Source organism: Erpetoichthys calabaricus, chromosome 14 (genome assembly GCF_900747795.2).
Source record: "Erpetoichthys calabaricus chromosome 14, fErpCal1.3, whole genome shotgun sequence".
Taxonomy (NCBI): domain Eukaryota; kingdom Metazoa; phylum Chordata; class Cladistia; order Polypteriformes; family Polypteridae; genus Erpetoichthys; species Erpetoichthys calabaricus.
Window position 1 is genome coordinate 5,169,187 of NC_041407.2, and position 18,504 is coordinate 5,187,690.

The 18,504-nt window shown below is 43.5% G+C and overlaps 1 protein-coding gene across 5 annotated transcripts in view; it reads left to right on the top strand.

Annotated features, from left to right (window-relative positions):
• itgb4 (integrin, beta 4) overlaps nucleotides 1-18,504 on the top strand; it is a 99,376-nt gene that overhangs the window by 33,298 nt on the left and 47,574 nt on the right. For all 5 annotated transcript variants that reach the window (XR_007933486.1, XR_007933485.1, XR_007933484.1 and 2 more), the window contains exons 2-10: nucleotides 2,717-2,805; nucleotides 3,147-3,229; nucleotides 5,071-5,166; nucleotides 5,260-5,464; nucleotides 7,978-8,074; nucleotides 9,162-9,333; nucleotides 11,486-11,749; nucleotides 15,416-15,505; nucleotides 17,937-18,059. Coding sequence is in view for 2 of the 5 variants with exons in the window: in XM_051919040.1 (XP_051775000.1) it covers nucleotides 2,717-2,805; nucleotides 3,147-3,229; nucleotides 5,071-5,166; nucleotides 5,260-5,464; nucleotides 7,978-8,074; nucleotides 9,162-9,333; nucleotides 11,486-11,749; nucleotides 15,416-15,505; nucleotides 17,937-18,059 (1,219 nt within the window). In the remaining 3 variants the exon portion in view is untranslated. The remainder of the gene's footprint in view (nucleotides 1-2,716; nucleotides 2,806-3,146; nucleotides 3,230-5,070; nucleotides 5,167-5,259; nucleotides 5,465-7,977; nucleotides 8,075-9,161; nucleotides 9,334-11,485; nucleotides 11,750-15,415; nucleotides 15,506-17,936; nucleotides 18,060-18,504) is intronic.

Consider the following 18,504-nt stretch of genomic DNA (forward strand, 5'->3'; position numbering starts at 1 on the left):
CGTTTGTCAGGAAAGCCTTGGGATGGACTCAACTCCGCTAGAATCTCAGCTACAGCCCATCAGCTCTGACCATTTTCTGTACCCAATGCCAATCAGAGCACCAGACATCCACAAAAGGAAGTTTCAGGTGCTGGTGGCGTGGGTTCTGCTTAATCTCTTATGAGCTCCTTAACACGGATCAATCAGGAAATAAAACTGACTGGAGGTGCCCAGTGGGGGGTCTTCTCCCAGCGTTTGACGGGTGACTGTGGGCCTGGCGTCCATCACTGAAAGTTGAGAAAGCACATCAAAGAAGGACGATCGAGTCCAGAGCTGCTGGCTACACAACTGGGCCCCAGGCGTCCATTTGGTGTTTTTTTTTTGGTTTTAAAACCAGCTTATAGTATTTATGTTTGTTTATACATACAGCACATCCTGGTTGCCCGCAGGTTCCCTTTCCTCAGATTTATTTAACTGCTACTCTTAAAGGTGCAACCCATTCTGTGGCACCTGCCGTCTACTGGTGCCCAGTCACAGCCACATGCAGTAGAAAAAACAATAAAAGTAAAATTGAGAGGCCTGTCACGCATGAGCGACATGCGACATCGAGCAATAGCAGGTCGTTTAAGCTCTTCGATGTCTGCACACACACTACACTGAATCGATCAATAAGGTGGCAGGCCCCCCTTTAAAAAAAGAGGGGCCTGTACCACGGGTGTCTTAATGGAAGCACTTCCAGGTCATGTGAGAATGAGTGAGGCCCTCTAACGGCACCTAGGGACCCCGACTGGGCTGCACTTTCAGCATTCAACTGCCATGCACCCCTGCAGGTGTCCTAACTGGTATACCTCGAGAAGACCACGGGAACTGCTCCTGGTCCATCTAGCCGGGTGAGAAGTCTCTCTTTCTCCAGCTGGGATGCCCGTCGGTCCTCCATAGCACTTACACTAGCCGCGCTACCCACTGTAGAATCATTTACAAATATTTGCTATCTCTTCTCCTACATGTACCCTTCAGCATCTTTCCTCGGTATCTGCGTGTGTCTCAACCTCTCTCCACCGGTGCTCCGACTCTCGAGCGAACTTTCTGTAGAGTCTGCTTCCCGAACTCTGCCATTACCACATCTGCTTTTACACTTCCCCTCTTTGAAGGCGACTCGCAGCGTGCCCCCTAACCCTTTACTCCTCCTCGGGTGTCTCACATTCGCACCTTCTCTTTCACTGCGTCACCAAAGCCAAACTGACCAATCAGATTGCTCTGAGGGACTGGACCCACACACTGTAGCGCTTTATTATTATATATTAGATTCTGTTATTGTATGCTATATATTCTTTATTTTTATTTTTAAAATTGTTTATAATATACCAGTATTTATCCACACTATGTACAAAAATTTGGTTCTCACCAAAAAAAGAAAAAAAAAAAAAAAAAAAAAAAATTTCTCCAGACATATAAAAGGGCTAACACTTGGGGCTAACCCTTAATCAATTCAGCAGGGGTCTGGCTATGTGCCCCCTAAGATTTCATTCACTAACCTTTACATGTGCAGAAGTTATGCACAGAAATAGGACAAAAAAAAAAAAGGGCCACCATTTTGAAATTTGGTGGGTGTGTCAGGAGGTGGTCAGACCCCTTCTTTGTCTGAGCGAAAATATTAAGAAGTTTTTAGTCAAATTTCTGAGGTCACAACTGCAAAAATAAAAGTGCCCATTCCAGACAAAGATCCTTCTCTTGCCTTTCATTTATATAAAAGACTAGCTGGCCCCCGTGGCTATGCCCACGTAGCAGTGAAACAGGACAGCGAGGAGGGCCCTGCCCAGCTCCCCACTCCCGACATCACGCTTCCCCCTCCCCTCGGCCTGCTGTGTGATTCTCAGATTCGTGCAAAAAAAAAAAAAAAAAATCTGTGCCATAAGCGAACTATGATACTTCGCACAATGACAGTAGTCGCAACATCAACCTGAATGATCAAGCAAATTCTAGAAAGAAAGAAACGTTCTAAATCTGTTAAGTAGTTCTCTTGTGAAAAGCAGACAGACATTGGATTTTTTATAATTTTTTTATAATTAATATATATATATATATATATATATATATAATATATATATATTTTATATTGTGTGTGTGTGCAGGTGAGAGAGAGATTTGGCATTGGCAAAATTCTGGCATGAAAGGAAAAAAAAAAACAACTTTTTTTTTTCTCCATACAAGATTCGGACAGATTTCTTACAACTTTTTTTTTTTTTTGGTTTGTGCGTTTTGTTTTAATTTGCTTAGTGTTTTTTTTGGTGGGGGGGGGGGGGGGGGGGGGGGGTTGACGACAAATCGGATTATGGACGTGACTACCGAGATCTATTTCTTCGTTTTCTGGTCCAAAATCCAAGCAGCTAATTTGCTTAGCACAACACCCTGGGCCTCCCTTTAAACTCCATTCAGGTGTTTGATGTGAACATTAACTGATGCTCCTGACCTGCACCTGCAGGATTTTATGCATTGAGCTGCTGCCACTTGATTGCCCGATTAGATCATTCTAGGGGTCAGGAGGTGTGCAGGCACCCCTACTAATAATCTGCCCAGTGAGGGTACATAAAAACTTGTATACAGCACAGGGTGTAACGTGTACAGGTAAGCATCATTGTGGAAACTGCGGATTGATTTGTGCAGAGTCTTTAAACTGGGCAGCCATTTGCATTTTGCATCACTAAAGTGTGCCTGTGTCTGCTCTCTTTTGTTCCAGGTTGGCGATGGAGGGGCGGCTCGGCTCCTTCCTCTTCTCACTGGGAGCTGTTCTTGTGGTCCTTGCAGGAATCTGTGAAGGCAGTAAAGGTAAGGGTCCCGACGAGGCGGGCAGTGAACAGGTAGACAGACAGATACCGTTTATGAAGCTTGGCGACTGGGTGGGCGGGCACAGCAACTCTCTTATCTTTTGGGTTGTGGCCCCTCCCAGCACCCCACTAGAAGAAGCCTTGCATGTCCCTCAGCTTTGTTGGGTTCCTTTCCCTAGAATATCTACCACTTAAATTTTAGAAAAGTGGAGTCATTTCAATGAATGTGCCATGGTACACCCATGGCGGACCATTCCGAAATGATGATTAGAAGCACACTGTGTCTTGATGGGGCCCCGATTTCTAAATTTTCCTTGTATCCCCTTGATTTTTCTCCATCAGTGAACCACTGCCTTGCTGCACGTGCCACCGATTGCACCTCATGTGTCCAGGCTGGAAAAGACTGCGCTTACTGCATTGATGAGGTAAGGCGTTTTGCGATTTTTTTTATTTTTTTTATTTGAGGGGCTACAGACTGCACAGGGCAGACAAGTTTAAAGGTTACTGTTGAATGTCATGTGGTTCAGTGTTTCTCAGCCTTTCTAGAGTTAGGTGGTGAAAAAGCAGCTCACAAGTGTCTTTGCGACCCACCAAGCAGTGGGGGGAGTCCCCTTTTTGTGAATTGAGCATGATCGCCAGAGCTGTGATTCATTGATTAACACTAACCCTTACTGTGAGCCATTAGCATGATGAACAACAGCATCGCGTTGAGAAACACTGATCTGATTGAATCCATCATTGCCAAGAAATGGGGTCCATGGGTACTGTTGAATGTCATGTGGTTCAGCGTTTCTCAGCCTTTCTGGAGTCGCGAGCCACCCCCGGTGAACAAAGCATGATTGTCAGAGCGGTGAAAGAGGATCGAGCGCAACTGATTGATTAAACCTAACCCGAATCTCAACCCATGATTATAAACAGTATTTCGTCACCCACCCAGTGGTTGAGAAACACTGATCTGACTGAATCAGTCATTGTCAAGAAATGGGGTCTATGGTTACCCCAATTCCCCCCCCCCCCACAATTATTTAGGAAGTCATTGTGCACTGGAGAGATTCCGAAGGACTGGAAAATAGCAAATAACATCCCATTATATAAAAAGGGTGACAGGGCAGATCCAAGCAGCTATAGGCCAGTAAGCTTAACATGCATCACAGGAAAATTAATAGAAGGAATTATTAAGGATAAGATTGAGGAACACCTGGCAAGGGAGCTGTCCTCAGTGTTAAGATTCTGGCTGAAGGAAATCACGGGCACATAAGCACTCCGGAGCAAGGACTTCAAAGCCCCCCCTCACAAACTGAGCTTGCAGCTGAAAGAAAGTCAGACTTCTCTGGTATGAAGGCGAAAGGCCAAACTGTTCGTGCCAGGAGAAGGCGACAATGCGAAGTTTAGTTTCCATTAATACAAACCCTTTGTGTTTAGGATTCTTGACCAACTAGGTGTGTGTTCTGGGTTTGGGGTTTACTCTCGATTTCCCCCTACCAACCCTTTGTACCACCACCCCGTGCTGCTGCACGATCGGAATACCGCTAGAGAAAAGCGGTTCGTTATTAAAATCTTTTGGGGTAACGTGATCAATGCTCATCCTTATTTTTGATCCCCTCACCCCATGCCCCAGATCAGCATAAAAACTAAACATTAAAAACAAGATATAATTTACATATTGACAGAAAAAAAAAAAAAAGTTTAAATAATTCCCCCCCAACAAACAAAAATCAAAAACAGATTAGGCTGTGAGATGTTCTCGCCGGAGATAACCCGGTTTCCCCAAATTGGATTGCCGTCCTTACAGTTCCCGAGCAAGGTGTAAAGTTGGAAGCCGGCGGCTGGGCCGATAAAAAATGTTCTGTCCTACCAGTTCCAAAAGGTTGACTGCCCCGGAGAAACCAAAAAATAAGTTTGTCTTCAGAGACGCGTCTTCCTTTGTTTCGCCGAGTAAAAGACCTTCTTCAAGCAGGTGGACTCTTTGTGCCAACTCGTTGCTCCTCCTTGCTCCACCGCTCGATGTCTTTGGCTCCCTTCTTTTCCGGTTAAAGGGTCTTCAGCCCCAACCATCCCGTCCGCATTGTGTCCTTCCCATTTTTGACGAACTCCTCAGTAACCCATTTCTTGATGTACACCCTAATGAGACGCAAACTGACAACGGGCACCCGCTACAACTTATAAGAAACAGACTCCGGAAACTGCTTGACTGGGTGGATTAACGGTGTCCTTTTGTTCTGCTTCTCAAACAATCGGAGGTTTAAATATGTATTTTTTTTAACAGGATTTTGAATATCCCCGTTGTGACCTGCAAAGTAACCTGAAGTCCTACCAGTGCATGAACTCGGTACAAATAAGTAGTGAATATTCGATAATAAAGGTAGAGGATGTCACTTCTTTTTAAAGGGGCGTAGTTCACTTCAGTTGCTTGCATTTGGCTTCATTTTCACTCAGTTGCCTGCTTCTCCTGTAGGAAGAGTCCATCAATACACAGCTGGTCAAGACGCAGGTGTCGCCCCAGCAGATGAAGATGCGCCTGCGTGTGGGCGAGGAGAGGATATTCCAGATGAAGGTTTTTGAACCCCTGGAGACACCCGTGGACCTCTACATCCTTATGGACTTCTCCAACTCCATGTCTGACGATCTGGAAAATCTCAAAAAAATGGGGGACAGTTTGGGTAAGCTGCGTGATAGAAGTTAGAAAGGTCTTGAAGGACCACAGCACAGGATGAATTAGTGAGGATGTAAAATTAGAAGAAAACCCGAGGCCAAGTCCATACCACAATTGCCGTTGCTTTAACTAAAATGATCTCCATCCACCCTAGGATGTTCACACCAAAACACGCATCTGGTGTAACTGTCCTCACACACTTGACTCATGTGCAGCATAGTCACCTTTAACCGGGCAGGCACTCAGTGATTTCGTATTCATTAGAAGCCTGAGTTGCAGTCGCCGACTGGTTTTCTGAGTCGGCTCGATTTTCTGCTGCATAGGCCATAGGTTTTTGGGCAGTATGAGGGGGTTTGTGACACCCAATTGCCAGGCCCAGGGGCATTTTTTTTTTTTTTTTAAATCCCAACGTACAAAACTCTCAGACTCAAGAAGGCTGTAGTGATTATAATCGTGTTATTTTCACTACTAGCACTTTATTGCCCTGGCTGGGGTTCAAATTCATGTTTTATGTTGTGCCATTTATTGATGTTAATGTTACTTTTGTTAGTTATCTGCTCTATTTTCTATGCCTGTGTTATGTTCCATGCGTTTTGCGGGTGGTCCCCCTGCCAATCACCACCAGTTAACCTGATGGTTCACCTTGAAAGTTCCAGGGAGGGACTGTGATCTTCTTGTTGGTTACGATTTTCAGATTTCGACTTCATGCTATGTCTTTGGCTTTCCGTATTGGGACTTTGGTTGCACTGGATTGTCTTATTGTTTTTGGGCAACTCCTATGGTTGTTGTGCCCCATGGAACATCATTGCTATTGAAGAGCATTTTTGTGAAGAATAAATAAATCTTTTAGTTTATGAAGATTCTACATGGCCCTTTTCAAATCAAGCCGGGGTTTTGAGATAGAATTGCCCCCCGCCCTCTAGTGGACATTCCTGGAAGTGCTTTGGGACTCCCAACGAACGCTAGTGCTGTTGGATACAACAACTATAATGATAATAATAATCCTTAGACTGTAGCACAGACATGGCGAGACAAAATGAAGCAATCAGAACGGCAGCCTGACTGCAGCCCTTGAACACATTGCCAAGGATCCTCTCCCAAATGGGGTTACATTAAGACTTATCTTAAAACTTGCCAAATAAAATCGCTCTCCATTGTTCACCACCATCTACGAGATTCAGTCTTGGCATGCTCGCCATAGTCCGTCTCTGGCTGAAAAAACTCTGTAAAGTTGTGCATTGATTGGATAGTTCTACTGCACTAAAGATACAGGAGCTAGGAATCATGGGTAAAAAGATTCATATTTAAAGATCATTATACTTCAGATCCCTTGAATTTTGAGATCATATGAAGTTTGTCATTTTATTAATTTAAATGACATGCATACATTACAGAGCTGCCTTGGTGACAATCTAGTTATAATATCACCATCACTGTAAGGTATACATGTTTGGCTTAAGGTTTAAATAGAGACCTATATAACTTAGCAAGTCAGTCTGGGGGATATTATGGTTATGAAAATCTTACTCTTTAGGAAAAACATTTTATGCAATAAAAATTAATAAAAGTCTGCTATGCCCAACTCCATAATTTCTAACTTGGCGACACTTAAGAACATTTTTCTGAGACAGTCTTGTAAGCAGATGTTGCTATAAGTAACCAACGGGCCCCTCGACATTTTCAAATTGCAAATTCACTCTTTTTTTATCCAAACCTTCCACACTTCGTTGCCCCCAGTTCTGTCTACAGGTTTCAACATCCACATCTGGCAGTGGAGATCCCATTCAAAGCAAAGGGGGCAGCAGGGGGCGCCATTTAAAACCTCACTTAAACGCTAGAGATGGCTTCCCCTACAATTGCATCAGACGACTGGGCTATTACACGAGTGTAAGAATTTGTCATGTCAGACATTTCAGGCTGCTGGGTTGTAGTAGTGAGCAGTCTCCCAAGTTTTCAGAAATTCTTTGTGCCCGTTGTACTCCTATAGCCTGAGCGCCTTTATTTGTAGGCACTGTCCGCATGACAATGTTTGCCGGTTCACACATGTTGAAAAACTCACCCCATTTCAGTGGGGTGTACTTACTTTTTCCACAGGAGTATAAATTAGATGTCAAGTTCAAAAACCAAAAGTACTAATGAGTCCTTCACCAAAACATGAGACAAAAATTCTTCACTGGGTAGAATTCAATAACCTCCGAGACTTTCAGAAACTATCACAGGTCACGATTTGTTTTTGACAGTTAATCCACAATCTTGGACAAACTGTTGTCCACCATGCTGACTTTTATACAGTTGTGTTGACGTCTTTTGATACCACGACTACTACTACTACAACATCGATTCAGAAGCAGAAAAATAAAATGGTATCACAAATACAAAAAGATAAGGGTTCCAAAAATAGAGTTTGCAGAGAGGCGATAAGGTGCTTTGCCGTGGACTCCTTTAGACAACAAGGTGCCATTTTCTTTAGGTTCGGTGATTCAAGGACTACACCATTTAATTTTAACTTATATTTTCTAGGTGAATTGGTGGGAACACTGTCCCGGGACTACACTATTGGATTCGGAAAATTTGTCGACAAAGTGACGGTTCCGCAGACGGACATGAGGCCTTCCAAGTAAGTGACTCTTGAAGACTCCAAGACAGAATGTCCACAAACTCACTCTTTGTAGGTCTAATGGTCATTACACTACAGAACCAAAAGTAAACAAAAATTGTGAGACTCATTCTCGGGTAATGATTCAGTTCACCAATCAAGCGACTCGTTCTTGAGCAACGATTCAGTTCGCAAATCAGATGAATGAGAATTGTGACACTCCCTTATGAATCAAATGAACGACAATCGTTTGTTATGGCACAGACTCACAAGTGAACGGGGATTGTGCAACTCGTTCTCAGGTAAGGACTCCGTTCACAAATCAAATGAACAAGAATTGTATGACTTGTTCTCGAGTAATGATTCAGACCAGACAGTCATGAGACCCTTTCATGAATCAAATGAAGGAGAATCGTTCGACGTTATGTTACTCATGGGTCATCTTGGAGAGACATCCTGCCATGATGGAATCCTGTAACTTATCTCTTGACTAGGCAAGAATGAACCTCTAAAGGCCTACTACAAAACCTTTGTGGGCACATCTGGTTGTGATGAATTAATATTTCTCAAACATTTGACAAAACTCAACATAAATAAAGACCGTGGCTGGGTGCGGGAGTGATGGCTCAGGAAGCAGTGAGGAAATTTTGGAGTGCCAACCAGGTCGTCCCTTTCATTGTGCGTGGACACCGAAAATAAAAACGCTCCAAGGTGTGCATCCCATATATGTGAATTCAGAATCAAAGTACTGGGTTGCAGTGGCTTCTAGTGGAGGTCTGTCTGGCGGGTTGTTCTGGCCTGTAAAGACGCTTCTTTGTGGGTTTAATGGTGGCTGGACTGGAAGAGGTGGGGTCAAACACCTTCACCAGGCGATAACATTAGCTGCAGTGCCCCCGGTCGTCTTTATGGGTTACTACATACCTGGACTGAGCCTGCGAGGGGCCCCTCCGACGTGTACACGTGACAAGGCCTATTTTAAAATTGTGCACCGTACCCTCGACTACAGACGAACACTTCACTTGCCAAGTTCTCCCAGAAATTCCCCTTGTGTTCTTTTTTCAAAAATGTTCCTTATGTCTCTTGATGAAATTTTTTTTTGCCCTTACAGGTTGAAGCAGCCCTGGCCCGACAGCGACCCTCCATTCTCCTTTAAGAATGTAATCCGCCTGACCAGCGACAGCAACACATTTCGTCGGGAGCTGGATAAGGAACGTATCTCTGGGAATCTCGATGCCCCTGAAGGAGGGTTTGATGCTATCCTGCAAACGGCCGTTTGTAAGGTATCGTACTTTAAGAAACCAGGAGCACAGTCGATCAGTCGGGTCACGTGCCTATTATATCTGAGCCAGGGTTCTTCCTCTGGCTTGTGTTCCAATGCTTATTTGTTGTATATAATATTATATATATACACATGTGTGTGTTGGAATTTCCTTTTGTTAACAATTTACATTTTATGTATCTAAGCCTGTCGTTTTTTGTTCCATGTGTTTTGTGGCTGGTGCCCCTAGAGGCGAGGCCACCTTCCAAATCACCACCAAGGTTCTGCCCTCCATTCTATAAGTTCTCGGGGGTCTCCTACAGCTCCTGGTGGTTCGTTTCAAATGCACTTGGGGGTTTTTGAGGATCTTCTGTGCTTATTGTGAATCATTGGATTTCCAGCCTGCTTGCCAGGGTTTTTGTTCCAGGAGATGCTCAAAAAATGCCCTTCTAGGGAATAAATGAGAATATTTAAAAACAATTAAAAAGAAAATTTAAATTTATTAATTAATAACTAGGGGGCTTCGCTCGCCAACCCCTGTGTTTGGTTTACCGGATATACAATTTATTTTTTGTATAGCCCCAAAAAAAAAAAAAAAAAAAAAAAAAAAAAAAAAAAAAAAAAAAAAAAAAAAAAAAAAATCACACAAGAAGTGCCGCAATGGGTTTTAACAGGCCCTGCCTCTTGACAGCCCCCCCAGCCTTGACTCTCTAAGAAGACCAGAAAAAACAAAATGTAGGGAAAAAAAAATGGAAGAAACCTCAGGAAAGGCAGTTCAAAGAAAGACCCCTTTCCAGGTAGGTTGAGTGTGCAGTGGGTTTCCAAAAGGGGGGGGTCAATACAATACACAGAACAGAATAAATCCTTAATACAGTATAAAAATAAAAATTCTAGAAGTACGGAGTAGAATTTCACATTAGATGATATCACATATGATTTGGATTTGTTTTAAGTCCTGGAGACCTCATTCATCAAGCTGCCTCCCCCATTTTGCCATTCCACATCTGAAATAGCGCTAATCCGATGAAAGGACCCCTCATTCCCATGTCTTAGGCAGGCAATCTACAATTTAAAGAGATTGTTATTTTCTTGTGAAGTTACATATGCATTTTCACTTTCACTTTAAAATTTTTTGTAAAAACGATACTTATTTCCTGCCCCACACGTAGTTACATCTTTCTTCCCAGACGTATAATACTGCTCGTGTTGTGAAGGGCGTTGCGACTGAACGTACGCTAAGGATATGCCTTTGGATCATTTGCGGTCTTTTTGCTGCTTGCTAGCTGCCTCTTCTGCCTGTCGCATGTCGTTGTTTTAAGAGCTGGTAGCACATGATGCTTGCCTGCCAAAAGCAATCCAACAACTGCTAGCTTAGAGGTCTGTTGACTTGTTTTAAATGATGGCTCATTGCCTGGTCTCACGTGACGTTGTAAAAGCAATACCCGTCTTATTTCTGGCTGCAGGCATGGTTGAATTCTTTCTTGCAGGATGTATAACGCTGCTCGCGTTCGGTTGGGGTAGCTGCTGTCGCGCTGCCCTTCGATCTTTTTAAAGTCTGTACAGCCGCTGTCCTTTTTGCTACGGCCCTGGGACAATCTCTTGGCACCAAGTCTCATGTTTACGGTCCCCGCAAGATACACTGTGGCAAGTCTCCTTGGTCTCGCGGGTCTTTAAAATGTCTGAGATTGTCACGTATCGTAGCCTTGCATTTGCTTTTATATAGAGATGAGCAAAAAAGGGGCAGTTTCAAAGTCATTCCTATGTGAACAAGGCCAAATACACATTCCAAATTTCAAAAACCATGTCCTAGTACACCAAAAAAATCTAAAACTCACTCCCATGCACTCAAGAGATCTTCAATGGACCACTGAAGGGTTTGCTCTCAGCCTGTGAAGATAAATGGAGTGCGGCCCTTCAGCAGAGATTTCAGGGTGGCCCCGCCTCTTAGGGCTCCAGCCACAGAGTACAAGAAACAGAACGGAACACGTGACCACACACACAAACTGATCAAACAAAACAAAACAATATAAACCTATGGATATTTGAATTGAAAACAACCAATTTGAACAGAAAACAAAGAACATACCGGAGGATGAACATAACAGTGCCTCTAGTGGTATCACTCCATGTTCCTCTACTGACTGGAATTTTTCCTTTCTCTCTGTGTTCACCAGGACCAAATCGGCTGGCGTGACCAGAGCACCCACCTGCTGGTGTTCTCTACCGAGTCCGCATTCCACTACGAGGGAGATGGGGTCAACGTCCTGGCTGGGATCCTAAAGCGGAATGATGAAGCCTGCCACCTGAATGCCGCAGGGTCCTACACTCACGACATACTGCAGGACTACCCTTCTGTCCCCACGTTGGTGCGGCTGTTGCAGGAGAACAATATTATCCCAATATTTGCGGTGACCAACCACTCGTATTCCTATTATGAGGTAAGTAGCCTTTCAGCCCATGTCGCCGTGAGCTGAAAGTGAACATTAATACTGCCAATGTAAAGATCAGCATGTAGCCGATGGCTATCCTTGTGTCTCAGATAATAAATAATACATTTTATTTAAAGACACTTAAAAATTGAATCAAATGAAACAAAAACCACCATAAAAGATAGAGAAAACAGTAATTACGATAATCAACTCACGCTATTGGTCCAAGAGATTATGATATGGCGACGGCCACCTGAGAGAGTATCCACAGAGCACACTGCCTTTCCCCCTCCCAATGTATTGTGCCAACGTGACCACACGGTAATATCCAAACTATTCCGAGGCAACGTTTGCACTGTTTTGTGTGTCTCACACCCTCATACACCTTTATCGGAAGAGCATAACCTTATCTATGATGGAGCGTTCGATCAGAAGAAAATATGAAGCTGGTTTTAAACCAAGTCGAAGTGGTGAAAATAAATTGGTAACTGCGCTGCTGCAACAAAATTTGGTGTCCAAGAGAAGGGAGAAAACAAACCACACAACACACCCAACACCACAAAAGTGTTGTATTTTTGAACGGTGTATAAGTCGGGGTCTGATTTTACGATTGATTTTTCAGGTTGAGACCCGACTTATACGGGAGTATATAAAATGATGTCCAGTAGAACTCCAATTATCAGAGGTAATGTGACTGATGCTACCTTGGAAAATGTAAAACTTGAATAAAAACAGATGGTTGCAGCCATTTCAGATTAAAAAATTACAGATTGTGGCAGGCGGCCAGGGTCCATGCCCAGTCGGGACGCCCCTGCACACTATATTCAGGGGGAGCAGCCCAGGACAGTGCAATACCTCCTCCTGGACGTTAGATGGCTGCCCCCCTGGGTTGGAGCGATGCCTCGGTTTCCCACAGGGCTCCATGGGAATTGGAGTTGGGTGCAGCCCTGTTAGGTCCCGCAGGCACCACCAGGGGGTGCTGTGTTTGGGACTCCCGAGTCCGTGTGGGCAGTGTATTCATCACACCCGGAAGTGCAGCCGGAACTTGGTGATCAAGCACCTGGAGTACTTCCGGGTGAAATATAAAAGGAGCCAGCAACCACCACTCAGCGGGCAGAGTGGGGTGGGAAGAGGACGACAAAGCTTGCGGAGGAGGAAGAGGAGTGGTGCCGAGAGGAAAAAAGTGCTTTTGTGTTTCATTGTGTGCTGTGATTTAGGGCTGTGTTGTGGCTGGAGGGATTACAGGGAAGACGTGCCCTTGAGCTGAAGAAAAATAGTTCATTTGTTCTTACACGTGCCTCCGTTTCAGTCTGTCGGGTGGGGCACAATATAGCACCTTTATTACAAGATCTAAAAGATTTTTACAAATTTATAAAAAATGTACGGCATCACGTTTAAACCTCTTTTCACATGTTAGTAATGGTGTTGGATCAGTACTAAAATTTTGACATCGGTATTAATACCTGCTTTCGGACCTCATTACCAGTGTACTGAAATGCATCCCATTCATCTCCACCCCCCGGTGCACTGCACAATAGCGTATCGCCATCATGTCGCAAATCTTTTCTCTCTTGCTTTGAGAGCAATTGAGACGTTGCGGCTATCATCATCATCATCAACAAAACCCACCGTCATACTCCAGTCTCCCGGGTGCAATGTGTCATTGTGCCGCACCACTTTCCCTCTTGATAGCCATGACGGCTCAGTCATGTCGAAGCAAAAACTACAAACCCTCCAGCCTCCCAGGTGTGCCGCAAAATTGCTTGCCATCCTGGCGTGTTGCACCACACTATGCACCGCCTCCATCTTGAGAAGGTTGAGGCAGGAACTACAAAACCTCCCGTCTTGCTCCAGTCTTTCATGTGCGATACGCCACACTACTTCCCTCTTAATTCCAGCGAACTCGGTACAATATTCACGGCAAAGCTTTTCTAAATTACTGCATAAGAAAAGTAGTGTATTACAAGTTCATCATCTCAGTAAATCGGGGCACAGATAATCAGGATTTTACTGTATAGGTTTTATATTGTTAGTGTATATTTCTTGTATATCTTTGTACACAATAGATAAATATTCACAAACACACACATGAAAACAATACTTCAGGTCTAAAAATCCTCATAGGGAGAGGGGAACCATTAAAAACCCCTGGCTTAATGAACAAACCAATAATTGTGTTAACAACATATTAAATAGACATTAAGTATTTTATCTCATCTTTAGGGTTATACTGCCAAATCAGAGCAGAATTGTAGGTAAAAATCGAGGATAACGGGGACTGTGACACAGTGACATTGTACAAAGGTCACCTTGTGCGATACAGACTCATCTGTGAATTGGATATTATATAGCGATTTAATGCGACTCTTTCATACTGGTATTGAAATTCAGAGACTGATTTTTGGTTCAGTGCTGGTGGGTTTCACACTTTTTTTTTTGACTCATTATCTTTGTTTTGCTGATCGTGTCACTTCATCCAGTCCTTCAATTTAAAACAGACTGACATTTTCCTTGCTAGTCTGTACACTAAAAAATAAAATTAGATGAACAGAACAATTTTAATATTAATTACAGTAATCCCTCACTTATCGCGGGAGATAGGTTCCAAGGCCGACCGCGATAACTGAATTTCCGCGAAGTAGGGACACCATAATTATTTAACGTGTACTTGGACGTTTTTAAACCCTCCCCGTATTGTTTACAACCCACCTTTTACTCTATTAATAAACAGGGACAACTGCTAAGCAATATGAAATCGGTAGATAAGTTTACACTTACTGTATACCGAAGTACACGTGTAGCAGGTTGTAGGTGGTCATGATGTCGTCGACCTTGTTGCAAAGATTCCTAAAGCAGATTCCATCCAGACTACTGCCTTATCACGTCCACTTGCAACTCGTTTTGCGCCCTGGTTAAAGGACACTGCGGCCGTAGATCTTATATGCTTTTCCTCCTTTTTAAATAAAAAGAATCGTGGACTCATTGATGCTGTAATGGTGTCCTGCAGCGGTGTAGCTGTTCCCTTCCTTCAACATATCCAAAACTTACCTTTTCTGCAATCATTTGCATCTTCTGTTGGCGCTTGGACACGGCCCCTGAAGCAGTAGCATGTTAATGCTGAATGAGTGAGATGAGACTTCCTGGTTAATGCAACGCTCCGTCGCTGAGCCAATCAGCAGCACACAGGAACTTAACTACATGCTCTGATTGGGTAGCTTCTCAGTCATCCGCCAATAGCATCTCTTGTATGAAATCAACTGGGCAAACCAACTGAGGAAGCAAATACCAGAAGTAAAAAGACCAATTGTCCGCAGAAACCCGCGAAGCAGCGAAAAATCTGCGTTATATATTTAGATATGCTTACATATAAAATCTGCGAAGTCGTGAATCCGCAAAAAGTAAACCGCGAAGTAGCGAGGGATTACTGTATAACAAAATGACCAAAACTGAGAAATGAATGAAAAAAGACAAGGAAAAGAAAATCTGAACACAAACCAGAAAACAACACCTGGCTTCAACCTAAGAACACTAATTAGAAAGGGAGGAGGTTGGCTGCATTTTGTATTGTATGGTAAGTCAGTGAATGTTTCTACTTTTTGCTCAAAAACAAACAAAACAACAAAAACACCCAACCCTTGAAAGTTACTAAAATTGTATTTGTATGTCCCAATGCAGAAGCTGAGCCATTACTTTCCAGTGTCGGACATCGGTGAACTTCAAGAAGATTCATCCAATATCCTGGACCTCCTGAAAAAAGCCTTCACGGTAATGGCAGCATGTTCTACAGTTTGTGGTTTGCGCGGAGATTGAGTTTTTAGTTATTTACTTCAAGGATCCGTCAATCAGCTCTTCCCGTATACGTGTGCCAGGACATCAAGGGGGGCAGCAGAGTTTAAAATGAATTACAGGCCTACTGAAAATGGGTCATTCAAGGCAAAGATAAGAAAAGCAAAAGAGAAAAAGGAAAAGGACATCAAACTGGCTAGTCCATTAGGCGACATAGGCACCCCCCATCCCCATGTGCGGATTAGGAAATTAAAAAGATGCACATTCGGAATACCAAGGGGTACCACTTCTGTAACCCAAGCAGATACAATTGGACAAGGAGAGCGGTTTTGCTCATTTTAAGGGGTGTCACCTTGGAAACTTTAAGGCCATGGTTTTCAAACTGTGGTACGCGTACCACTGGTGGTACTTCAAGTCAGGCCAAGTGGTACTCGTGCGGTCCTTTATTTTTCACAAATCGATGTTGCTAGAATGCCAATATGTTGCATATAATCATATACTGTATAATATAAGTTTACTACTGTAAATGCGTGGAAGAATCCAAGCTGGCTTTTATTAGCGCGGGCACCCATTTCCTTAATTAGTTTAATATCACTTTAACGTCATAATTATAGTCATTATAGCGATTATAGGGACTTTTTCTTCAAAACAACACAGGCGTAAATTAACGATTCATTGACAGTGGTACTTCAGTTTACTGGTCCTCACAGAGTGGTACTTGTTCAAAAAAGTTTGAAAACCGTGGCTTTAAGGGACGTACACTACAGACACCTAGCCCTTCGCCTACGGCTCCATGTGGGCTTCAACTGGCACCGAGGGACGTTGTATTATTGTAGGATGACTGCAATTCACCATATTTGCTATTGTATTAGTGCACTTTAAAATTAACATACACACCCTATTACACACATGTATGCATCAGTGCTGCCTACACTGCTGGTCACTCCATAGTATTCCACATAGAGACCCCCGGTCTTTGGCATAAACAACACACAGGTGCCCCCAGATAACACCCAGACCTAAATGCTACTTTCGTCTCAAGAATATCGGAGAAGGTTGATGCACCCATCGGTTATACACTACTTACCAACCCACAAGGTCTTTCTTCTACCACCCTGAAATTGTATTGGAGTATCCCCCAGCATGAGAACACTGTAGAAAATGAATACCAGTGGTCTCCGTCACACCAGGCGTCCTGAATTTACTTTATTACTCCAGACTCTCGAATTTGTAGCAGTCCGGTGCCGCTCTGATTCTCGCACCCTGCCTTGGCCCGACTGGCACCACTCACTCACACACACAGACACGAAACACAGCAAATCAAATAAATACTGTGCGGTATATTAAATGAAAAAGAAATCGGCAACAAATATGCAAAAAAAAAAACTCCCCTTACCCTACGGCAATAACAAATACAATACACAATAATAAACACTCACGACGACGTCCATAAACCAGTCCCATGTATTGGATGCAACTAAAGCTTGGACAGTGGCAGAGCATGTGAACTGTTTGTAGAGGTGAATATAAAGTTTGCCCTACCGTTTCTGAAGTGTGTCGGAATGAGTTGCGTGGAAGCTCTCCCTCCGTCGAAGTACAATGCAGACGGGCACGAAACAGAACTTTTCACCAATTCAGGACCGCGACGTATAATCCAAACAGGTGGACAACGTTAATTCTTCTACCTCTGCGCCTTGCCGGTTCCTGCATTTAAAGGGCCCGCCTTCTTCCCAGCCACCCCTGCGCCCTACTAAAACTGTCCAATAGTGGAACACCCAAGAGGCAGCTGGGATATGTAGTTCTCTCGTCGTAAACTGATAAAGCATAGAAATTTAAAATCAGCACGGTATTTATTAAAGTAGAATAATACTAATAAAAGAAAGTATAATACAAAATATAAATAGATAGCAGATGGAAGTCTGTGACTGGTATTTCGATAAGGAAGTTTTTTGCTCAAACGTTTATTTGCCAGTTCGCTGACAGAACACTTGACGTTGCTCGCTGGTCCCTTACAAGAATGAATAGAGATATACGTAGTTAGATGAGTTTTTTTTCAATGGCTCAGTAAACGGCTTTTGTAAATTGTCATTTATAGTCCGTTGTAGTTCATATGAGCAAAATTACACACTTACCAAAGAAATAGAATGATTTTATCCGCAATGATAGATGTGAACTGCGGTGGGTTGCCGCCCTGCCCAGGATTGGTTCCTGCCTTGCGCCCCGTGTTGGCTGGGATTGGCTCCAGCAGACCAACGTGACCCTGTGTTCGGATTCAGCGGGTTGGAAAATGGATGGATGGATGGATGATAGGTGTGAAATATAAAATTAGGAATAAGTAAAATAGGATAGAAAAGGAAACGAAGCCGTACATATACTGTCTTTCCTTACTTCGCCTCATATTTATTTTTAGAACATCCGCTCCAAGATCAGCATGCGTGCAGAAAACATCCCCAAAGCATTCAAAGCGGAGGTGCTGTCTCAGTCCGGACAGAAGACAGAAGCTGGAACTTTCAAGCTGACCCCGGGAGCGGTGGTATGATCAAATTGATTCTGTAAAACTGTGGGACTTAATGCTATCCTATGTGCCTGAGGATGGTGCAATAGAGGTGGCATCAAGTGTAGACCAAAATATATGTAGGGTAGGGTGGTATCACACAGATCCAAAGCCTTGAGTCTGAATTCCACTCTCGGATTTTCTTTGCATGTTCTCTCAGTGTCTGTCTAATTCTGCACCCACAATCCAAAAGTATGCAAGTTAAGCTGATGTCACATCACGCGACTTTTCTGTCTTGGTGCTTGTCAGATTTGTTGATCGCTGATCTCATTGCTGCATCCTGACTGAAGACTGCATAACCGTCCACATGCTGATTTTCAGGCGCAGTCGTGCGTGTCCCCTTTTTTTTGACAGCCAATGGCGTGAGTCTGACGGAGTTAACATCATGCAGCAATCTCTTGTGCTTTCATTTTTTTTTCCTCCA